The 25,697-nt window shown below is 41.4% G+C and overlaps 1 protein-coding gene across 2 annotated transcripts in view; it reads left to right on the forward strand.

Moving 5' to 3' along the window:
- The first annotated feature begins 638 nt into the window (after positions 1–638).
- The window catches only part of LOC131474031 (inositol polyphosphate-5-phosphatase A), a 133,095-nt gene continuing 108,036 nt past the window's right edge, over positions 639–25,697 (forward strand). For both annotated transcript variants that reach the window (XM_058651749.1, XM_058651748.1), the window contains exon 1: positions 639–1,176. In XM_058651749.1, coding sequence (XP_058507732.1) covers positions 1,099–1,176 — 78 coding nt within the window. In that variant the 5' untranslated portion in view covers positions 639–1,098. The remainder of the gene's footprint in view (positions 1,177–25,697) is intronic.

Below are 25,697 nucleotides of genomic sequence, written 5' to 3' on the forward strand. Positions count from 1 at the left end.
TTGTAAAAGTAAAAGTATTAAAAAAAAGTGAGGAGTTAGGATTGAGCCATGGTGGCTCAGTGGTAGGGCGGAACAATCAAACAGATGAATTACAGCAAACACATTTTAAATAAATATAGGGATGGTCGTGTTTAAAGCCAGACGTATTCTTGTGTTGTACTGAGAACATTAAGAACATTGTATAAAATACTGTAACTATGTAAATATTTGGTGATGGGATAAAGTAGTCTATAAATTGAGCTGTGTGTAATAGGAATGGGGTGTAGGTACATATAAGTTTATACTTCTGCTTACTCCTTTTTAAACATGACGAGGGTTAGGGTTAGGGTTGTCATTGTAAATGTCACAAATGTGTTTGAAATGATAATAAAACAAACCATAATTATCTATTTGGTAGTAATGAGTAACAAAGATAGTTAGAGGAAATGTAGAGTAAAAGTTGCTAGAACTATAAGTAACAAAGTAAAGTACAGATACGTGAATGTTGTACTTAAGTACAGTAACGAAGTATTTGTACTTCGTTATATTACAAACGTGTGTAATACACGGGCAGCACCGCTGTGTTTACGGTGCGCTGGCCCTTTAAGAGAGCCCCGCGTTGCCATTGGCACGGTGACGTCAGAGCAGTGAAGAACTCCAGCCTATCCTCTCTAAACAGAGAAGGCAATGGTCCTGGTGGAGAGTCCTGCTTTGAGAGGGAGACTTTTACCCTGCACTAGAGCCAGAGACACACTCCTAGCTGAAATGAAACAGAGACCTCAGGCGCTCGCTGTGGATTAAAACAGAAACTTTCAACGATGGCTCTGAAGGTGATAAAGTAGCAGGAGAAGCAGCCACGCTCGCCGCCGCCGCCGCCGCTGCCAACGGACCTTCTACTGCAAAGCAACTCCTGCTAGATGCACGGACACTGCTGAGGAAAAAATATGCTCCAGCCGAGCCGCCTCAACCCCGGCTACAGTGGCACGTTCACCGCGTTGTAACCAGTTTCGTGAGACACTCGCCGGCTTGTGTTTGACCTGTTTGTGTTTGTCACTGCCTCTTACCTGTGAAGTCCGCCGTTCAAGTCCCAGACCTACCTGCGAGGAGACAAGAGACAGTATGGCAGGGAAGCTGACAGCAGCGCAGGGAACAGGAATACTGCTGGTGACAGCCAACGTTGGATCTCTGTTCGAGGATGTGAGTTTGTCCATTGATGAATGGTGTATACGTGTGTGTGTGTTTTATTTTCTTCCTTATTCACGCTATGATCATTCATGTACCTCCTCAGCTGGTCACGACTCGTGTGTACCAAAACACCTATGCTGTCGTTTACCACATGGAGACACATGGTGTCTTTGCGTGTGAAGAGCTGTGTGTGTATGTACTCCACATTATGTCCTGACCCGCTTTAAATCATATGTTCTCATCTGTGGCCCCACTGATAATTGTAAAACAGCAGCAGTTCACCTTTGCAGTGAGTGTACAAACACCCAGCTGTTTGGGAAGCTGCTCGTGTGCATCAAGGTGAATTGACTGTGGAATTGTTTTTTTTTTTTTCCCTTGGAAGGACAGACCACGTGACAGTTCAGTCAGTATCTCTGTTTGCAGCTGTTGCCATCACTGTGACATTAGTTTGAGCTGTTTGGTTGAAAAGGTTATCTCAGAAAATCTCAAAAATAATTGAATATTTCGAACTTCATTATGAGCACTTAAGTCTCAAGAGCTAGAGCTACATGTTTGAGGAAGAACACAAGTCATTTGTGTCATTTCTCAGAGTGTCTTTGAACAATGTTTATATACACTGAACTTTTGCGACATTGCTATGGAAAATCATATCGCCATAATGATTGTTATTGTCAGTGCGTGAAGTGGGAACTTCACGGTGTTACTCAATCATTAAACACTAAATTATGAAAATCCTCCGTAAAGTAAAAGATACAAGAACATGTTTGGAATGTTCTCAACTTCTATTTATTTAAATGTCCAGTCCATATTATATTAGTTTGCATGTTGTCCCTGTGTGTGTGCATGGGTTTTCTCCAGTTTCCTCCCACAGGTCAAAAACATGCAGATTTGGTGATTAGGCAAATTGGACACTCTAAATTGACCGTAGGTTTGAGTGTTAGAGTGAATGGTTGTTTGTCTCTATGTGTGGTCCTGTGATGGACTGGTAACCTGTTCAGGGTGTAACCCGCCTTTCGCCCTATGTCTCATGTGGAGGATAAAATGGTAGAAGATGGATGGACAATGATTTTAACTTCAAGCACAGAGACCATTTTATTGGCTGTCCTGCAGGACACAAATGCGGCAAGTCAGTGGTTATATCTAAACATTAGTGAAAAACACTTACTGTAGATATTGTTGATGGTCTTTTGGCTTCTCCCTTTACGGGTCGCCACAGTGGATCATCCGCCCGATGGATATTGTTCTTGTTTAACAGTAAAAATAAAAACTCTAGACACTTGAAATAAACTGTGGACATCTTTTGCGAGAATGGGTGACCGTCTCGTTGTGAGCCCTGAACCCTGAGAAATGATTATTGCGGGGCATAATAGTCGTGCCGGTACCGGACAGTCCTGCCCCACTTCAAGCACTGGTTATTGTTGTAACCACCTGTTGTCATTTTAACACTTATTCATGTTAGGTCCTCTCTCCTGTGTCGCACAGAAGGAGAAATAGGGCATTTCCTAAAGTAGAGCGGCATGAAGCCTAGTTTAAACTGACTACAGCATGCCTGGCGGGGGGGTTGCACACACCATGAATGATATTATTGCAAGAGTTCTGAAAGTTGTTGCTGCGCTTGTTTATGCCCCTGTGAATTTTTGTTACATACGTCCCGTCGGCGTGTACAGTTGATGCTCCAGAAAGGCTGAGCAGATTTGCCATTAGAAATCCATTCACATTTGTGATCCGTGTCAGCATTCTGTGTGTGTGTGTGTCTGTGTCTGTGTGTGTGTGTGTACTCCTTTCACATGCTTATCTAGTGGGAACAATTTCTTGATAGGTGTTTGCCCTCATGTGTATGTCCTTGTAGTCTGACGTCCTCACATAATCCCAAGCAAATGTCCATGGTTACTGTCTTCTTTGTTGACCAAAAGAGGAGCGTGCCGCCAACTGGACTGGAAAGTGGTATACTATATAGAGCATGCACAGACTCAGTCTGTATGGGTGCTCGTGTTCCTCCGAGTAGGGTCCTCTGTAGACACGCAGACATGGAATTTATGACCCAGCGTGACCTTTACAATCAGCTCTACAAGTCCACAGTGACCATAACATGGTGCGGAATTCTTTGAGAGGACAATAATGGAACAATTTCCAAAGTCAGACAAGAAAGAAGTCAAATGTAAGTTGTATCAAACACTACTTGAGGCACAGGGGAGACTTTAACTTTTACTCCGGTGCATGGAAACACATCTCCAAATGGGTAAATAAAAAGAAGGTTCCAGTTTAACTGGTTCGCTTATTTTTCTAAAGTAGCTTCAAATAAAATTCACATCATATTATCCTCAGCTAGTACTGTGGCAGGCACTCAGTCAAGTGTAAACACTGCATTGCTGGTACCTGACAGTAGAAATATTCAGAGTCGGCGTGTTTCCACCGAGTGGAAAGGTTCGGTACAATATGCATATTTTTGCCTTACACCATTTGGGAATAGTACCAAAATAACCGGCCCCAACTGTTCCATTTTTTGGGACCCTCTCCTTAGGGTGCCAGGTTAATGATATGGAAGAGTACGGGTGGAGCTAGAGCTGATTGGACGACAGAAAAGCGTCACTCCCCTGCGACCGGTGTTTCTTCAATGCCTGCAGTTTATTCTCATACAATCTTTAACATCTTATTGAGACAAAAAGCATAAACTGAGCAGAAAAAAAATAGCCTTTCCATTGTGACACGACCATGGGGCACAGTGCACACCGCGCCTACCAAGTAAAGGTACTGTTGAGGGCTTTGCCATGCCACTGTACCATACTGCACCAAAACCGAACTGTACCATGATGGAAACACAGCTCTAATGTAACTTCACCCATGACTACATGCACCTAAAACAGATGCTAATCCAATGAAAATCTACACAATGAGTTCCTACTCGTCCACAGACTAGCTCTCTTACACACCGCCTAGTGTATTGAAGCACACTGATGTAACTCTGTGCCCGCTTATACGTTTTAGAGGACAAGCACCATTCCGATATTTCCTACAAATAAAGTCAATCGCTTGCTTGGCTGAAGAGAGCAAGAACCTCAATGCTTGGTGTATGAAAAAAAGTTGTGTCAGGCCCCTTCACAAGTTTCTCTAACGTTACCCATGACCATTATCCTGTACCGTAGCTTGGTACATAGTGGCACTAAACAGTACTGTAACTGTTCCAATTATATGCTTGCAGCTCAAACACTTTGTGTCAGTTTCAGTGTTGTGTCAACAGAGTTTCTCCCTCGTCCTTGCTCCTCCTCCCCGTCTCACCCGTGTGAAGTGCAGACCGAGGAGCAGTCTCCCTCGCTGGAGTAAGCCTATAAATAGCCTCTTTCATACGAGCACCACACTATGGGTGTTTTGTGGATTTTTCTTTTTCACTCCACCAGACATCTGACAGACGGAGCCAAAATGCACTTAAGAACATGTTTCCCTCGATGAGTGGGTGTGTTGGTCATATTTGAGGCTATTTATAATGTGCAGCATGTTGGCCCCCCCCCTGTGTGATGCATCGATGTGTTGAATGAATTTTCTGTGAACCGAGGTTTAACGCAGATTCCACTTTAAGACCCTTTGAGGATGAGATGATTGTGTGCTATATTTACGTAGCCTGACTCAGATCCAACAGGATGCAACATGATTTGCAGCAGGACATCTGAAGTTGGTGGTATCTCGTTGAGCTTGATTCCCCCCGGCTCAGATTGCAAAGGCAGATTCATTAAAGTATTCATTGTCTCCTGCTCCACAGGGTCAACACATGGATACAAACAACCATTCACACCTTAATTTAGAATGTCCATTTAACTTCTGCATGTTTTTTGCAGAGAAAACCTACGCACACACAGGGAGAACATGCAAACTCCTTTTTCGGACTGTGTGGCAAACCCGGGTCTCCTTGTTGCATGGCAAAAGGTTCTAACCACTACTCCCCATGTGGCTAAATGGCAAATTAATTTGTTTAAAAAAAAAAGAAAAAAGAAAATCTGAATTTGGATTTTAAGAAGACAAGACTTTGCTCTCTTGGTCTGGTATGACCAGTAGCTTATAGTGGCTAATGTTAGCAAAGAAGAAACCTAAAACAGAGAAAATCTAAAAAACCTGAGATTAATGTTGCCATATAATTGACCACACTGACTTAGTCCAATCTATTTTATGACTCTTCTCAATGATATCTTCTAATGATGTGCTCCACTTAAGCATTATTGGAACATGAGCTCGCTTTGATGCTGCATTTTTTAACATGAACCTGAGATTTCGCCAACATGAAGGAACTAAATAACTTTATAACCTTTTTTTAATACAGGTTATCTCATTGAGACACTGGATCTCATTTTCAAGCCTTACACTTGGTGCCCAAATACTTTTTACCAGCTGAGTCTAAGTTGAATGACGATCCTAGCTTTTAAATGTCATGAGTTTTTTGTGTTAGGTGATGAAGAAACTCGAAATAGATCATGGAACATTTCTCAGTTGCTATGTTGATGTAGAGCAGTTCAAATCCTTCTACTGGACACTGTAAACTATTAAGTCACACAGTGCTCTAGTCCAACATGCTCTCTAACTGTTTAATATTTTCTGTTTTTGAAAATAAAAATGCTCACATGGTTTCTAGCACTGTGCCATATTCAAATGAAAAATAGTAGCTGTTTTGGAGATGCTCTCTCGTGGCCTGTTTATGATGGAGATGGATGATGGATGCTGGTCCTTCAGGACATTTGGATTTTCTCCGTCTTCAGCTCTCAGTCATTGTTTGAACAACATCTAAGGCAGAGGAATAGCAACCATCCCTAAGCTTAAGTCATTTGCCAATGGTGCTCTGAGTCATCCCCGGTGAATCCAATTATGACGGCAAACATTGGTTTCTCTCATGTTTACAGCGGTCATCAAAATTTGACATTTTTATTTGCTTATTGGTGAGTCTCGCGCCGTCTGTTTTTAAAGAAAACCCGCACCCCACCCTACACCCTCCAGCAGAAGGCTAGATTGTGTGTTTAGTGTTTTATCTCTGCAATGAATTTGCTTGCCGGTTTTAATCAGGCTAACCTGGCAAGTTAGCTGTAACTGCAAGTCAACAAGAGTGACAGTCATGGATTTTGAGTTTTTCAGATGGACCTAAAAAACCAGTGGAGTGGACTGTGAGTGGATGCAAATATGACTTATTATTCTATTTATTCTGTAAACTAACCGTAAAGAACTGAGCAGCTGTTTCTCGGTGAGCCCTCCAGCTAACTGACAGAAAATCATTCATGAAGTTAAACAATGTTTACTGCACTGCTTCATGCATTTACAGAACATTTGTGACAGTAACAATATTATTAGCTAGAGGTACAAGTGACATTTTTCACACACGGTGTCAATGTGCACTGTAATTGCTTTCCGAGTTGTAAAGGGCTGGCTTTTCTCATCGAGGATCTAAAGTGATCTTTGACACCACTAGTCCTGATGTTGGTTGGTGATGTCGCTATATATATACACTAACCCTAACCCTACACAGTGTCTCTACTCCCCAGGGTGTTTTTTTTCTTAACCTGAAGAAACTCTCATGGGTCGTACTTGGGATTCGTGATCCGAAGTTAGGGAAGGGAATTAAGATTTTATTGATACCAGTGCCATTTCTGATTCTCGGTCTGATTCCAATTAAATTTCAACCCGATTTACTGTGCCAACAAAAGTAGGTCTGAAGCCAGGAGAATTAAAACAATCAAAAGAAACGTAATGGGAAAATGGCATACATGTGAGGCAGGCATGGGAAACCTCCTCTATGTAACCTCTGTTTTTACTTACAGCACTTACCACAGGCCAAGAATCTGACTGGGGGGGGGGGGCGTGAGATGATGTTGATGTTGATGCCCACTGAAGAGCTCACATGCAGTCAGTTGGTTAGATTTAACAATTTACTAATGTCTCTTTTGATACGTAGTTAAACACTAGATAGTGTTCTGTACACACTAAAACCTCTGTAATCTCTTCATAGATTCTCCAGTTGCCTAATTTAGACAGATTTGGGGCCAGGAATTAGTTTTGATTTTCCGGTGAAAGAGAGCGCTTTAATCTACCTGGGCGGCTCTTTATCTACCTGGGCGGGATGTTTGTGCATGGGAAATGCTGATTAGGGTTTTGTCAAAGGAAAACTCTGATAGGGTTGCCTGTGTGATACTAATCTTATTATAACAGGATATTTGCCCTCTGTAACGGATGTGTTGCTGCATCAAATAACTGGCATGACTGCAATCTAAACTGGTGATGCGTAAAAACAGTGGTGTTTCCACCCACTGGAAAAATACACAGACACAGAAAATGACACGGTTACAAAAACACACGGATAAAAGGAATCTCACAAGCAAAAAACAAACAAACGCTTGTGTCCTCTGTGTTCAGGTGCTTTTACGCACACCTCTCAGCAGGTGTGTCTCTTTCCGCAAACAGGCGGGGAAGAGTCAGCAGATCTCAGTGTGAATCAAAGCCCCACTACTGAAATTTCAACAATTGGAAAAATAGAACTGGTGTTTGTCAGTGTTAAAGGAGACATATTATACCCTATTTCTCCAAGTTAAAATAGTTCCCTGGTGTCCTAATGAACATGTCTGTGACATGCTTTGGTCAAAATACCATAGGGATGAAGCACCATAGCAGTTCAATAACCCTGCCAAAACCGCCCCTTTCAGAACGCTCGGTTTTGTGCCTGGTCCCTTTACATGCAAATGAGACACAGGCAAACACACACCCACTCCTTCTGGCGAGCGGCGAGCTGCATAAACTGCGGCCGTATGTGACTGTATCAGACTGAGTCTGTGCTCCGGAGACCTCTGACACAAGGATCAAGCCGAACAGTGCCGAACTGTAAATCAGTTAAAAAAGACTTAGGGACAGCACTGCTGATCGCCACCACTGATCATCACCTGCGTAAACTGCCGCTGTATGTGACTGTATCAGACTGTATCAGTCTGTGCTCCGGTCATGGAGGACGTACTGAACAAATATTTTTAATTAGGACGTGTCAGAATGGTCAGTTATGAGCTCTATTTGACCTTTTCTTAAAAATGTGTGTGTTTGTACGTCGGCGAAATACGGTCGCTGACTAAATACGGCGACCGCTGGCCGCAGTCTGATGCGAAGTGGTGCGAACACATGTTTGCTGACTTTATCCGGCACATTAGCTTCATATATAAAATCTTCTGAGGCTGGAAGTTTGTGTAAAACACTGTGCTCCACTGTGCAGCCACCAACAGCACACTTGTCCCTCCGCGTTGACATAATACCGCTCTTCCTCCCTCGCCTGCACTCTCGCATTTTATAGGGACAAGGTGGAGCTCTCTAAGTAAACTTACTGGTGGTAACATTCGCGGTGAAATGCGCATGCTGCCGTCATAATGCGCAAGGAATTCAACATTGCGTGTTTTATCGCCTATACTTACACTAAGGGGGACCAAGAAAAAAGGACTGAGTATTCTTTTTCCACGCTTTGGCGACTGGTAGGGCCTCCAGAGTCCCAAATATAAGTATTAAAATTATTAAAAAGTAGATTTTTGCATAATATGTCCCCTTTAATATTGTGGCAGAGGTGAGAAATAAATTACAAATTGGGTTCCACTTCCACTTGGGGTTGCCAGCACAGCTTTACAGCAATGATATAAACGGAACATACCATTTTTGATTGAGGGATGTAACGGCATGAGAATTTCCTTCCTAAAATATGTTCAAAATGTTGATAAAACACTGGTATATTGAGATCATTTCAATGTGTTATGTATTATTATAATTACAAGACACTGCAAAATAAACATTAAATACAGTGAAAAAGACATCGAAACTGTGCAATAATAATCATCACAGTAAAAAACCTTGAATAAGTCATTCAAATGTGCGCATAACACGACAGTCATTATAATCATATTATAAAAATAAATAATACAAATGCATGTAAACAAATCCAAATGTTCAAGTAAGTTTTACATATGTAAAAATGACACAAAATACATACATAAGCAAGTCCAATGAACAGCACAGTGTGTGTATGTTCGCTCCCTCCCTCATCCCCTCAGACTGGATGCATGCATCTCTGTTCACTTCAGATTAAAGTGTAAAAATGTCAGCATATTAACTTTGTGTAGTTTGAGCAGGGATCTGGTAGGAGAGATGATGTGTCCGCTGGCACTGAACAGTCTCAGAGGTTGAATGTGATGGACCAGCAGACTCTCTCTGTGGGGGGAAAAAAAGGAATAGGAATCTTTGTTGCTTAATAATAAAGGTGCAAAACTCACAATTTAGATGTTTTTTTGAGAAACAGGTTGGATCATTTTTTTTAGATCTAAACATAAAGGATTATTGTTGAATTAAGTAAAAAAAATACTCTTTTTTGGCACTTAATTCTACATAGGCTTTTTAATACATTCATCATTGCTCTGTTTATATGAGTGATGACAGCAGGTTGGACAGAGAAAACTCAACATGCATCATTCCCTTGAGCTTAAGGTTAACTTGGCTTGCATTTGCTGAACAGTTGAGGGTGATGGTTCCGCCCCTTTCAACCACTTCTTGCAGATCCTGCAGATAAGGCTGCCATCCTCCACTAACTATCCGTCAGCATTCTTTATTGTGTGCGAAATACACTCACATTTTCGATTTTGTCCATTTTAGAAGGTGAAAAAATGTCCAGAGGGCAGCAACTCTCACGTCTTCCCTCCGCCATGTCTTCTTCACTACAGAGCGAAGCGCGATACTGCCGGCACAGCGTGGTTACCATGGTGCTTAGCACTATGGTAACCTTCACTATCAAGAATTTTACCGTGGTTTACGGTGTTCTTAGTAATTAATTAGTAAATTCTGCAACAAGCCTGTTGCACCGACCTGAAGATAAGACAGAAGTCGATGATGCTCCATTATCCACATCCACGTCTTGCAGTATTATGCGCACATATTATGAAAGTGCTGATTGTTGTCCTTTCAGTGCTGCTTTGTTTAAACAGGTGGACATTGTGCTGGCGAGACTGGGCTTTCACCATTAACCGCACCGCGATGCCTGAGGTGCAGATTTTGTTTTGAGGTGTATGACCAAAGTTTATGTAGTCTGAAGGGCTGCACAGAGGCTGTCATCACAAACAAACCTATGCAAATATGTCCATCAGTGATTGCTACAGAATTCATTTAATTCATGGCAGTAGCAGCCTGAGTTTATACAAACTAGAATATGAAAGGGAAATTCTCAAGTGACAGCTAACTTTGACACAAACGGGGCACTATATACATTAGGACTGTCACTTAAAAACAAAACAGAAAGAGAAGTCATTCAGTGGTTAGTTGTGGGAAACGCACGACTATTATGCTTCTCAAGTTGGAATCCAGATGATTATAACAAAACATTGGCCTTATCTGTCCGTGTTTGCAGGCTTTCAATTGTTGCTCCCTCTTGTGCAGTGTGAACTGAAGTGAATCAACACAAGCTTTTCCACTGTGGTTCAGTCCAGATAAAACAAACTATAGGTGTGACATGAGTGCCCTCGTCCATTTTCGTGACGTCATGTGTTGCTCTGCTTGCGAAGGCTGTCTGGGTTACGGTGAAACGATGTGATCATGTTACCCCCGTGATGGTGCCTGCGTTCTCCTCGGATGCTCTCGTTACAGTAAACACTGGTCGCTCGCTGTGGTATTCATTTGATTACAAACACACTTTTGATTACACACGCCTTTTCTGTGCCAAACCCAAGATGACCGCTCTGCGGTGCGGTGGATTATTATAAATACCACCTCTCTCGTGGGTTCGATCCGCCGACTTGCTCTTTCCTCATTTCACTCGAGCCGCCTGTTTCTCCACCTTCAGTCGTCCACTGACAGCTCATTAGCTCAGACGATCGCAGCGTGGACCCCACTGAGTCGGTTTATTTACATCTCTAAAGATAGAACGGAGTGTTTCCTCAAACCTGGAAGCTGTGCTCACACACACACACACACGCTGCTCCAAGTGTTTTGTTATCAGCAGCAATTTTGCTGTAAATGTGTGCTTGTGTGGTTATGTAATGTGAAAAATGTGTTTTTTTTTTTTTTCGGCAGTAGTCTTATCCCTCTGCATCACTGAGGTTAAATTGTATTTTCCGCGTGAACATGTGAGGATGTCACTGCAGGCAGCATACACACTGGAAACTATATTTAGCTTTTAGTCACATGGCTGATGGTAGTGAATTCCCTTTGAATAATGTAATTGAGCTTTCAGGGTGTGTATTTATAGTGTTGGTGGAGCAAATGTGTGCCCCCACGAGTGATGCTGTGTTGATAAGAGGCTGTAACAGAAGAAGCCGACAATGTAGGAACAGTTGTATTCTCAATATCACGTCCTCACTCCGTCCACCTCCTCATGTTTTAGCTCAGGGTTTTATGGGGAGCAGAATCTCTGACTAAATACTTCATCTGACAGCTTGGTTTTGTGTGTATTCCTCTGCCAAAGTCTGTTCCAGTGTGTTGCTGCAGGAGTGGAAAAGTTTATGAAAGAAAAGATCAGAAGATGCTATTTTGGTGTTCTCCCTGCTCTGCCCTCCTCCATCCTGTCATAACACGGAATTGGAAATCCAAGAGGAAAAGACGTCGGAAACATTTGAATGTTGCCACAGACAAGTATAACATATTGCTCACCAGTATGTTGCATCCTATAGAGGCAGTTTCCTACCTAGTAACTCCATTTAATTAAATGAATGAACAGTATCTGTAAAACCATACCAATATGTTAAGTTTTTGTATTCAAATATGGATTTTTTTCCCCCTTTTTTTCCCATTTATATACTTTTTCCCATATATACACCAATTATCAAGGTATGAAAGTGCATTGCAGAGTTACATATACCTATATATGAGTGCTGGGCAGAATATAGGTTCATATTTCTTTTTTATATTATTAATTTTCCATATACTGCAAGACCTGTGTTTGAAAAACAACATGGTGCAGTGTTAAATTGGGGACCCTTTTCACTGCAGCACACAGGCTACTGGCTTGGCTGAAGAAGTCACTGTGGTAGTAACTGCAGCAATTTATTAAAACACTAGAGTGTACTTGGACTACCAAGACTGTATGCAGTTAGTATGTTCATATATACAAAACACTTTGGACGTGCAGGCATGTTATTGCTTGGTGTTATGTGATTGTGTTGAAGTATTTCGAGAAAGCCCCACAGCTATACGCTTTTCTGCACACAACCTTCTCAGCTTGTGACTCGGGGGCGAATGTTGATGGCCTACAGGGATAATTTAGTTTTTCCCTTTTGCAAAGGGGATTTTCTGTTGTCTTCACACACAACCTGTCGCAGCCATGTTGGAATGCGTGCCAGACTTGTTTCGACTGGCTGTCGGTCAATAATAATAATAGCTCTCGCAAACTATCACAAAAAAAACAGGTTCATGCAAAAGAAGATTGTTGTTTCTTTTAATGTTATCGGAATAACTTGAGGGCCGCACGGTTGGTGTAGTGGTTAGCACTCTTGCCTTTGCAGCAAGAAGATCCAGGTTCTTGACCTGGATCAAAGGCCTTTCTGCATGGAGTTTGCATGTTCTCCCTGTTTATGTGTGTGTGTGTGTGTGTGTGGGGGGGGGGGGGGGGGGTTCTGTGGGTTCTCCGGTTTCCTCCCACAGTCCAATTTGCCTAATCCCCAAATTTTTGGGATTAGGCAAATCAAACTCTAAATTGACAGTAGATGTGAGTGTGATAGTGGATGGTTGTGTGTGTGTCATGGGCCCATGACCCTTGTGTGGACATTAATGGTGGTACTCTTTCTTGGCGCGAACCCATACTCCTGCTCGCTGATCTTCACTTCTTTCCTGAACAAAGCTTCAACAACACTTTCCCACATCTTCATGGTGTGGCTGATCAACTTCATACCTCTGTAGTTACTACAGTTCTGCACAGCACCCTTGTTCTTGAAAATCAGTACCACCACACTTCTTCTCCATGCCCCTTGGTCTCCAAGACTGCATTAAACTGTCTGGTCAAAAACTACACTGCTCTCTCTCCTTGACATCTCCATACCTGCACAGATATGTCATCTGGACCAACTGCCTTCCCACTCTTCATCTTCTTCATAGCTTCCTTTACTTTCTCCTCCTCTACCCTTCCCGAGGCACTATCTCCCCTCCGTCTCTCTCATTTTCTTCATTCATTAGCTCCTCAAAATACTCCTTCCATCTTCTCAACCCATTCCGTTCACCTGTTAGAACATTTCCATCTCTGTCCTAAGTCTCTCTGTGCAGCCAATCTAAGTCCTTCTCTCATGCACCTCTCTACAAGCCTTTTCCTTTGCCTTTGCCACATCTTTCCTCTGGACTTCCAGTACTCCTGCCGTAACTCCTCACTACCTCTAAGAGCCTGCCTTTCTTTGTTCATAACTAAAAGGCTTGTTTTTCCCCATTTTTCAATTTTTGATTCACAATGGGGAAAAATGGGACAAAGGTAAATAGACTGATAAGGAAGGGAGTGTACACGTAGAGCAAAGCAAGCTTGGGTTATCTTGGAGTAGATAGTTATAGAGGGACACACCCACACAGACCACGGATTAAGTCAAAGGCTTGTTAGTAAGACACAGTCCTTTTTTTTTTTTTTTTAATAAAACATCACATATAGGAGTAAAATGAAACAAACACAATGAAAGCTCATTCAGAAGTCAGTCAGGGTTTCTTCTTGCGTTATGTCATGTTTGCTTAGTTTCATTTATGTATTATTTTAGTCACCATTCAAATTGAGGAGATCATTGTCACCTCTGGCAACTGTTGCGTCAGCCACAGTTTTTTTTTTTTTTTTTTTGTTTTAGAACAAGAATCATCAAAGTCAAACTCCAAAGACGGGAGACATGTAGGACCTTTTTAAAGTAATTAAGTGTATTATTTTATTCACAGTTCCATTTTTGTTGACATTGGTGGTGTGAGATTCAGATAAACACTCACTGGCACCCACCGTATTTAATAAGAGAGTAAATTAGCTTTAACCGGGTTACGCAGTTTTGACATATATAGTGTGGGCATCACAGTAACCTGGTTAAAAACAGAATGTTCATAAAAAATCTAGGGCTGATGAGTTATGACTGTCAGACCTACAGACTAATATCTGTACGTTCGCACGCGGAACATCTGTTACCATCTCCACTTTGCTGGCAGTTGATTAATCAGCAAGGATCAGCAAGTAACATTTTAGACATGTATTCTTTTATGTAGTAGTTGTTGGTTGGACTAAAAGCTACCAGCTTGGGTTGTGGGAGTTTTATCATCATCTTTACCATCATCTACAAAAAAAATCATTAGATTGATCAATAGTTAATAAAATAATTGTGACTTGCAAAGAGCAGTTACATGAAGGAAGTCCTAATGTCTCCAGATGGGAAACACACTGGATTTTCAAAGCTACAGTATACCTCCATGTCCAGACATGCCTGGCGGTTAAGCCATTGGTGCTTTGGGTTTGAGTATGTGAGGTGTGTACTAATTGAGGAAAAAATTGAGAATTAAATAAGTTTATGCTTAAGGCTGGTTCTTATCAAGGTTTTTTTGAAACCATATTAATATTCTGCTGTGTTAATAAGTCCAGTCGCATAGGTAGCTTTGTTTTTATCGGCCCAGGTTTTGCTGTCGCATGGACGTCATGACCTTTCTCCTCTACTCGCATAATGGTGGTGTGGAAAGTTCACAGCCTCTTGCTGACTTATTTTTGTTTAAAATAGTTTGGAAGCTCTGGGGCTTTGTTATGAATCCAATGTTTGTTTGGAACAAAAGTGGAGCTTTTTATTTTCTCACATTTTAATAGAGAGATTGTTGCATCATTTGCAGAAAGACCTTTACATTGTTGTTTTGCCGTTTTCACCAGTGGGACATGAATGTGTAGGTATTTGTACCTGGAAATCTGTGCACAGTTTATGTGCAGTATTAAAGCTTGTGTCAGCACTGTTTATCAGAGGACTTTGGCTCACTTTCATCTTGTAAACTCAAAGTGTGTGTGTGTGTGTGTGTGTGTGTGTGTTCAAAAGAGCGTGCTTAGCAACAGCAGTCTCTCTACTTACATTTTCATTTACGGTCAACTTGACTTTTGACTTGTTTGCGAGCTGTTGAGTCGACGTTGGTTTCAAAAATCTCGCTGTGTTTGTCAAAGTCACACCGTCGCATTAACACGTGGACATAGATTTCTCTGAGCGGCTCACTCTGCTTAAGGAGAGACACAAATTGAAAGATTGCAGAAGTGCTTATACCTCTTTTGTCTCCGCAGAAGCCAATTTTTTTTAAATGCAAGAGCTGTGGCTCGCAGCCCGGCAGTGCTGTCCCTACTCTGCACCAAGGCTGTTCATTTCACAAGCAGTTGCAGGCTTTGTTCAAAAAGGAGGGATTCTGTTTTTTTCAGAACAATCGCATGTCTTTGCAGACTGGATTAATTGAAGAGGAAGCTTTTATAATATTACCATATTCAATTGGGCATTCTTTGGTAGAAATATACTCACTAAACTGCACCTGAATTGATCAAAGAAACTCTGTGTCTTGTGTCATTCAAAAGATTTCTACTGTCATTTATGTGACAATAACATTTGTGTTGCTTGTTTATTAGCCAACTTGTTTATTAGTAACTGTTTTGCTGCAGTTAAATCAAGTGTTGAACAGTAAATGTCAAGCCGCTTGTTTTGTTGATGAGTAAACTGTGAAATTACATTCATCATAGTTGCACTGATAGGAGACGCTGTGCGCAAGATTTGCGTTTGCAGCTATTAATTATCTTGTCTTGGCAAACACTCTATGTGCTTTGTCATTTACCACTGAAACACATCCATCAGCACCTTTTGATGCTGTGTTTTTCTATCACACGCCACTGCCAGCACAGACATCAGGCATCTTTTGGGATCTGTAAAGTTTGGCGCACACACTAGAGGGTTTTCAAATCGGACTTGATTTTAAAGACATGGGAGACCCACAGACCAGATCTATTCAAATCATCCTAAAATCGAAAGGCACCCATGATTGTCGCAAGTGTCAGATCGGGACCAAAATCTGGCCTTGTGTGGGGCAGGCTTAAGGACAAGTAAGTAAGTTATCCCTGGTGCGTAACTTTTCATTGCAGCAAAAATCATAAAGTTTAACGAAAGCAGCCAAGCATTCATTAGTGAAATTCAGGTTAAAAACACCTGCTTGGCTTAGCTTTTAATTCTGAAGATACTATTAGTATGGCTAACTTTAGTCATTTTTCCAGAAGCTGAGAAAACAACATCCAACCTCTCATGGTCTTGAGAAGCTGCAGCATATATTTACAGACACATACTGTAGCAGCACATACTCTTCAATTACTGTCATACCGACGACTTACTGCGAGCAGTGCTCTCTACTCTGCTCTCATTCACTGCTCCACCATCACTCTTCTTGGTTGTTATGCACTACTTTGTTTCCCCCGAAGGAGCTTTTTCACGTTACCTTTTACGGAGAGTGAGGAGAGGAACTTGGAGGACTTCATGGCAGACGTGCTCACACAGTGTGCGAGTACCAAGTGGCAATCATTAGCGCGTTGATATTAATGGCTGTGTGAGATTTTGGCTGTGCTCAACAACTCAGCAGGTGCACTGCTGAGGAATGAATGTAAGGGTAACACTGGGTTTTCATACCTCAAGTCTTGTTCAAATTTTATGAATGTACCAAGGTCATTAGTAAGTGGACAGAAGCCAGCTGCTGCGGTCTTTCCGCAATGCTAAGCTAACTAGCTGCTGGTTACTGTCTCATACTTAAACAGTCATTAGTGGGATAATTAGCAAACTTATACAAGCAGATGGATAGGATTTCACACCCGTGTGCGTGTGTGTGTGTGTGTGTGTAATGTTTACAGAATAGTGAACCTGAGGCATAAATATCCTCGGAGTAAACATGACAAAAGCCTTTTGGTCTGTTCCAGTTATCGTTATAGTCAGACATTAACTGTTAAGAAGCCAGAGACAGACGGCATCCCATCCATCAACTTCACTGTAGAATAAACAGGTGTGACGTTAATGGGTTGAATTAACTAAAAGTCGTTTGACTTCTCCAACAGCCACTGGATATCATTGATTGTCCAGAGTAGAGACAGTTTATAAAACAAAATGTAGTCTCTCCTTACGTCAAGACTATTTGCATCTGCTGAGTTTGATGCTGGTTATGAAAAAGACTCTCTATCTGGGTTGCACTCCTCTTCTCACTCCCTCTGTCTTCTACAGAGACCTTAACACTCACCAGTTCCCTTTATCTATTTCCCCATCACTCCCAGCAGGACGTGTGTTTATTTAACCCCAGGCCTTTGATGAAGAGTACTTGTTGTTGTTTCTGGTGCACATAGATTTGGTTGGTGAATGTTTCCCTTTGGTGTTTGGTGAAAGTATTAAACAGGTCTGTCTGCATCTCTTTTCGCCGATGGATTTTTTTTTTACCGCATGTTGTACTCATTGAAATTTGATTTGGAATGGTGTGACTGGAAGTTGGTTATGCATTCTGTCAATGATTTTAACTCGAATCGAATAAACCTGGTGGCAACTCTTCAGTAAGGAGAGTAGCTATTGTAGCTGCCCTAAAAATCGCGAGAAGCTGCTACATGGCGTCATCACCTATTTTGCATCATTGGCCATGTTTATGTAATTGTAATGATCGCTGTAGGAGAGAGAAATAGACAAAAATGTAAGTAAAAAAAACAGCTAAATATGTTCTACACACAAATTAACTACAGATTAACTTTCTTCTGTCTATTCTTCTATGGCTTCTTAATCTCCTCCTTTATCTGAACTTGTGACAAAGTGACCCAAAAGAGAGTTATTCTTTTTATTTATTTGTTTATTTAGTTAGATCTTTTAGTGCAGTCATTTATTTTAGATTTACAGATAAGCCAGCAGCGGTTTCGGGCAAGCGTGATTAATTTGCAGTCTGGACACGGAGGGGTAAACATCTGCTCTGGCTGCAGCCGGGAGAGACTGACTAGGCCGTCTGTCAGTGCTTTGGGACAGGGGAGAAGCCCACGGCAGCAACCGCTGTTCATTGAGAAGTAAGACGGTATGTGCTTTCACGTCACCGTCTCCAAAAGTCTCCAATAACACCGGAAAAAAGTCACTAGATTTGTCACCAGTTGCTTTTTTTGAAAAAGAGTCGTTAGAGGGGTCTGAATAGTCGCTAAATATAGTTTTTTCACAGCTGATATTTTTTGGCAAACACAGTTTTTACCAATAACATTAATTAAGGTTCCACTACCAGTTAAAGAGAGCCAGGGTCGTAGGTCACACTAAATATTTGACTCTCTATCCTGGAGAAGCTGCTGTGTTTTTCTAAAAAATGTGTTATTTTCAAACTACATACATGTTTCTCTTATTTTCCAATAAAATTATTGCGAAGTAATGGTTAAACAACTTTAATGGAGTCTTTTGCACAATACTGTATGTTATTGAATAAAATAAATAAACATGTGGTCATGGCAGCATTTGAAAAATGTATCTTCCTTCACTGAGAACCGCACCTGTTTTTTCTCAACAGCTTGATGAGTCATAATAGAAAACTCCTCCCAATGAGCATTTGTCTGTTTGACAGACTCTGGCTCCCATTTAAGGCAAGCCAAGATGTGCACTGATAGAGCAAAACTTCATACACACTCACTACAGGCACTTCATCACTACTGAAACAGTTGATAGATCCCAGTATCCCAAGTCACTCGGCACTCAAAAAAGTTTCAGCTTTTCATTTATTGCCTTGAGAAAAATAGTCTATGGACTACGGCATTTTATGCGAGTATTGTATGTGCAGTGCATGGAAATATGAAATGTTTTGTGTCTGTTGCTGGTCAATAGTAGTGCAGCTGCAGTGGTGTTGTTTTCTTTTCTTAATGCAGTCTTTAAGTTTTGGAGCTCTTAAAGCTGAGGAGTTGTGAAACACCACTGACTCTGTTTTAGTTTGACAACTCTTTTCCCTTGCTTTGGAAATGATGACACGGTTGCTCAAATTCACTTCCTGATTGTTTGTAATTGGTCACAACTCCACATGCAACTGTGAACAAAAAGCACACTTACTGTCACTTTTGGTTGGATGCAGATAACTTCCAGTACTGAACTGAAACACTTACTTGGATGCAGATTTTTCATTTAGAAATGTAAATTTTAGCCCGGGTATCACTTTCTTCTAATTTCTTTCTAATTCTTGCAACACTGCAGGTTCTGATGTTCAATGTATTGGGGGGGAATCTCAAAACACCACCCATGTGTTTTCATTTCGATGCTATATATGCTACTTTGGGAAAATGGTGATCTCTTGGGCTTGCATTCACTGTCGCATATCTTCATTGTCGTCGTCTTCTCTTCTTGTGTTTGGAGGTAGTTTGGAAGATCTTTTATTTCCTTTCCTTTCCTTAGTCCCCCCTGGCTTTCTTCATTATGTCTCTGTTTCTGGGATTGTAAACATTGTAATGTGTACTTATTCAAATAGAGCTTTATTTAAAAAAAAAAAAAGTTTGTACACAGCGCACATGTACTACAACATTTAGAGTCGAGTTTGGAGGGTTTGGTGTGGACGGAGATATTTCCTGAAATTGGGCCTTGTTTATGGAAACCTTTTTCAAAATGACAAAGACAAAGATTGTTTACGTTTCATTTAGTTTCCGTGTGGATATTGTGCCATATGTTGATAGGGTGATTACAATTTGAAGCTTAAACACGGCTCTTGTTGATCATGTCAAAGTTCCTGTCTAAGCCACGGACAGCAGTGACCACTCCCCATCGATTTTCCCTTTTGTTCCTGAAACTTTCACTGGCTCTCTGCGAGTTTTCCAACTGTGTGTGTGTGTGTGTGTGTGTGTGTGTGTGTGTGTGTGTGTGTGTGTGTGTGTGTGTGTGTGTGTGTGTGTGTGTGTGTGTGTGTGTGTGTGTGTGTGTGTGTGTGTGTGTGTGTGTGTGTGTGTGTGTGTGTGTGTTCCCTCTCAGGGCCTTATCACCCCTGGCCTTTGCAGAGGGTTGTCACTTGGTCTTCCACTACCGACAGTAAAGTTTCCACTGTGGACAGCTTGAACAATGCAGACCCTCCCTTGTTCCTCCAGCACGTCTGCCTCTCCTCTGGCCGCTATATATAGAAATCAACCACACACATATCTTTGTCTTTGTCTCTGACTATATGTGCTATTTCTTTAAGGTGTTACTTGGAAAAGGTCAGTTTGACCTGAGAAAATGTGTCACAGTCAAATATTGAACCTCACCCATGTTCTTTCCTGTGAAAATGTTGATTGAGCAATTTGATTAGGCCACATGAGGCTCTTCTTTTTACTTTTTGTGACTCTAATGTAGATTAGAACAAGAAGGTGTGACGCTAACCCTTCACCTAAACTCCGTTCTAACCCTTAACCTTAAAAACCAAGTCTTAACCCTCAAAAGGCTCTTTATAGTTGTGAGGACTAGAGTTGAATTCTAAATGTACCTGTTGCCTCTGCTGGCTGCAGTGTGGCTGCTCTCCTCGCTGTTTCACTCTCAGCATATTCTTTAGAAAGCTGTCTCTTTGGGTTGTTGAAACGGTTTGTCACTTTGCAAATAACTGTTGTTTGTGCCTTGTCATTTGGGGTAAAAGAAACAAAACCACTTCCTTTTAACAAAGATGAAGTTCTTTTTCTCCCCCTCGGTTTTGTTTTCATGTTCACTGCCTGTAGGTCACTTTGATTGGTTCATTGCTGTTTCTCGAGGGCGGACTAGCAAATAGTGTGATTTGGCTGTGCAAGACCATGTGACAGCAATGGACAGAATGTGCCCTATAGATGATACTATGAGCTCTTGGCAGATCATCAAAATGTTCCAGTCCACACACACACAAATATGGCTGTATCTTAAGGGCTGCCCTGGCTCTTTGCCTGCAGACTGTCTGCACTCCATCAGAATAGTGTCCAGTGGTTTGGCACTGGCCAGTCCTCATAGTAGCTGAACGGATGCCACCGTCTCTACCTTGCCAGCTTTATATGTTTTTATTACTCAAATTAGGCCAGTGAGAGGCTACTTCGAAAGGCATGGTATATGTCTATTTAAAACCCCCCCGAGTGCATTTACACCTGCTAATGAACATAATTTGGCTTTTATAGATATTTGCTTTGCCTGCATAATGGATAGAAACCTTGTTAAACTTTCAAATAAAACCTTTAAATACATGCGTCTGTCCACGGTATGGTAGTCATTGAGCCATAACTGTAGCATCAGTGGCACAATGAAAAAACAAACAAAAACACACATTGGCCATTCGAAGCCTAAAAGCCTGTGGATATAAACGTGTCAGATACAACAATACAAGGCTTTACAAGGTTTGGCATCTGGTCTGTGCTCCTGTCTTGTAAAGTGAGTTAAAACCTATTGCCTACAGCACATCTTTTTGTATTTATAGCTGGACGTACAGCGATATGGATTCCAGCATTTTTCTGTATCAGGCAGCGTTTTAATGACTCTTGCATCTCTGGCCTTCTTATACCTTCTTCTGTTGCCCTCATCTACATCGGATTGACTAACAACTGATGATTGGATGTTAATGACACCTGAACGTAGAGGTGTGGTAGACAGCAGCAAGGAAGAGTGTTCTTCTTACGTACTTCACCACCAGAGGCCGGGGTCTTCTCTTTAAACCAATGGACTCCACGGTCTGTAAATCTTATACAATGAACTTGGTGACACCCATGTCACATCAGCTACCCATCCCTATTTATAATAGTAGGCTAAGCCTATAATATGCGACCTAAACTATTTATGTAGGCAGGTTAAACGTACCCAAGGATACATGACAACAAAAACATAGACCCTCTGACCTGTAGTCAGGAATTGCACCATCTCCAGGTCAGCAGCAGACCTTTGTTTGTTCACTGGTTCCTGCTCTGACTTTTATTACCTGAAAATAAGCAACTGGCAGCAACCATTCCTCCCCGTATACTTTCAGTCAATTGACAGTGACATGCATTAGTTTAGTTTGTCTTCCATTTAGTTGTTATCACATTACAATATTTACCCACTACCTCTAATTGGATGGAAGCTCTCTTAAGCTTTGTTTAAAACACTGTTGTATTTAATCTGTGTTCCACTGCATTGGTGGTAAAAAAACAAAAAAAACATTCAGCATATGTACGGTAGAGTACAGTACATATTTTTTGCATTTCCATTAGGAATAGTACCAAAATAACTGGCCCCAACTCTTCCATTCTTTTGTACCATTCCCTTGTGGTACCAAAGAAAAATGGTACGGTACGGTCAGGGTGCATTGGGGTACCGTACTGTACTGTACCAAACCGAACCATACCACGATGGAAACACAGCATACGTCTGCTGTATGTGTACTTGGAAAGGCCAAGCGTGTGTTTGTGTTTTCCCAAAATGCACATTCATGTTACCTTCTGGGAAGTGAAGGCGAATTCATGCGCACATTGTCTTTCAACTGCATGTAAGTCAGGGAAGTTTCTTTGCTGCAGGGGTGTTTGAGTTAGCTTAAATGGTTTAGTTTTCCTTTGAGACAACAGTGTGTGTCTTTACAAAGGGTGTTTCTCAGTTTGTATGAATTTTGCATCTGGAACAGCGAGATTACATGCAACTTTGTCTCTCAATTCCTGTTTACGCATCCCTCATGGTAACGAGTGCACACTCCTTATCCTGTGTGTGTGTGTGTGTGTGTGTGTGTGTGTGTGTGTGTGTGTGTGTGTGTAGCCGTCTGTCTGTGTATGGTTTCCCCCCCATTTCGTTCCCGTCTTATTGTATGCTTATGTTTTGCTGAAAGGTCACCAGGGAGTGACAGGACTGCTCAGAAGAGGTGATTAAATATACAGTATCAGATGGTGAATGGGTGCAGATTGCACGTAAATGCAGGTGGTCGCATATGTAAAACAGACAAATTGTTTGTCTGTTTTAAGGTTCGCTGCAATAATGTAGCCTGGGGGTCGCGGCGAATTAATGCCTGCAAACAGTGAATCATTTAGATGAAAATGGAATAGACCTTTGGTAGATGAGATGAAATTGAAATGAAATTCAGTTTTGAGTCAGTCATACATTCATGCTGTATAGAGAATGAATCATAAGTTCTAGCTTTGGGGATCCTCAGTGTTTTATATGGCAGGCGTTTGACTAAGTAAAGCCTTACACAGCTTGTGTTATGTTTGTAGACTCTTAGCCGTGTCTTATTGTGTTGTCACAGTGGACCACTGGTCAAAGGTCAAACAATTTTGACCCTTGGGAGTTCATTATTCCAGCAACACACGGTTGCTGTTTGTTTGGACACATCTTTTACACAGGAAGCTTCATATTTCATTCTTTCCTCTCCTTCTGTCTTTCAAATGACCCACAATGTCCACTGGGGGTAGTTTTCCCAACTCTAAAATAAGTCATTACATTGCCAAATATATGACACACATGTCTTCTGAAATGTAGGCTAGCCTCATTACTACCTAACCGCTGCTCTGTGATGTCAGTTCATAAGAAAATTGTGAAACTGGGTTGTGAAATGATCAGAAGGGTGAACACTAATTTACAAGGAAGTTTAAACGTGTAAACCCATTTCACTCCAATCCCTACTTGGGCTGAGTTGAAATAAACTATGACTGACTTTTACTGAGAGCTTATGGGATCTATAATTAGTAAGGGAATCCCTCTAGAGTGTCATGAGTGGTTTATGTTCTTCAGTCTGTAAAAGCAAATGGAAATTTCTGAAAATACCCAGTATGTCATCCTGGAAAAAAGTTCAGCTCCAGGGCCAGGTCATGGGGAAATGCAGTTATTCATCAGCATCACCATCACCCAGCCGTGTACATGGTCTATACATCCTGTAGATAGAGCCGGACCATTTCAGCTTCAGACGTTATTTATGAAGCCTGTAACAGTGTTTTTGCGTTTTCGACCAGAATTTGACCACTGAGGATTATTTTGGTGTTTCTGTGGTGGTGTTACTCGTGTGCCCTGAACGCTGTGTATGGTCAATGATATGTGGAAATCCAGCACCCCTCTCACTAATCATATGTACTCATCACAAATCACTAATTGAGAGGGTCACTTGGGAAATATATTCTTGATTTGGACGTATTTTGGGCACACATTCTGTTGGAGGAGCAATATAGAGTCTGGTGTTTGCTGTTTTGGGCTTGCCTGATGAATTATTGGGGAATTAACCTATTTTGTATGACACAGATTCACATTGTTGATCTTTCTGCCCTTCATAGTCCATAGTGACAGAAAGAATTGTTACAGGGCTTCTCTTAGACATTTTAATGGGATCGTGGTGGAAATAGAAACTGACCCTTGTGTGCACCCCCAACCCCCCCTGTTCCTTGCTCTTTTTTCCTTGCCCTCCTTTTTATTTTCTCCTATTTCCATTTCCAACCTCACTCTCTCTTTCTCAAGCACTCCCACAGCAGGAAGAGCACAATTATAGAGATATCGGGCCTATGCTGAAAACGTGATAGCCTGTGAAATGTCTTCAGCGTCACACAGAGACAATGTTTGTCCTGCCCCAGTGCAAACAGGATGCTGTGTGCAGCAGAGTGGTGTGAGATAAGAACAGACAACGGCAAAGGGGAAAAGACCAAACAACAAAAATGGCTACCATGGGGGCAGGGGACAACGTGGACAGAGAGAGGAAAAGAAGAATGATGATGCACAGATGATGTGGTGACCCGAGGAGAGGCAAAAAAAAAGAGGTAGCACACTTACAGCATCACTAGAGTGATTGTTGTGATTGTTGTACAGGAAGTAGAAGGGTATGATCTACCACCTGAAGGAAACACAGCTTTATACTACAGACACTGTGGTTTCTTCTTCTTCTTCTCCTCCTCCGAACCGTTTCCTGTTCCTTCCTCGCAAGACAGTAGACTGTGACCTTAGTGATTTTGTTTATTAAGGAAATGAAAGGTTGATGCTCATCATTTTTGATACAAGCTTGGGTATGCAGGCAAAGCACACACTCTAGACACTGACTCCAGGGATTTTTATTAAGGGTCTGATTACATGTTGTTCTCTTCTCACCCAGAAATCCACAGTTTGGTCCAGACCTTGAGGAATGTTTTATTATTGCTGTAATTGTTACTGACATACTCCATTCAGTATTTTATTCACCTGGCCAAAAATACTCTGTATTCTGTTTTTCTCACTGCGGCAATTCAGTATTTCTGAAAATACAAATCCCCGAAATACTGTATCAAAAAGATTTCTCTTTAAATTGGGTCTCTAGCGTTTTCTGTTTAATATTTGAGACACTGCGGTAGCAAGATGCTGGAATAGAAACACGTACTTCTCCTCAGAGCTGGTATTATGTCATCATAATAAACCCTGCATGTATTGAGTGAACATGATTCTGTGCAGTACTTTGAGTACGGAAAGAAGCAGTCTTTGTATGGTAAATCAGTTATAAAACCCTGTCCTGGAGGGCAAAAAGAAAACACACAATTGAAAGACGGATTTATAGTGCATCAATGTGGACTGTTTCTTACTCTGTGGAATCAGTTTGAACGTCATAAAGACATGTTTAAGACAAAAACGTGTCTGTTTTTATAGCTAGTTATTTAAAGTAAGCAGTTTTTTTTTTTTTCCATACTGAAA

The sequence above is a fragment of the Solea solea genome, chromosome 15 (genome assembly GCF_958295425.1).
Source record: "Solea solea chromosome 15, fSolSol10.1, whole genome shotgun sequence".
NCBI lineage: Eukaryota > Metazoa > Chordata > Actinopteri > Pleuronectiformes > Soleidae > Solea > Solea solea.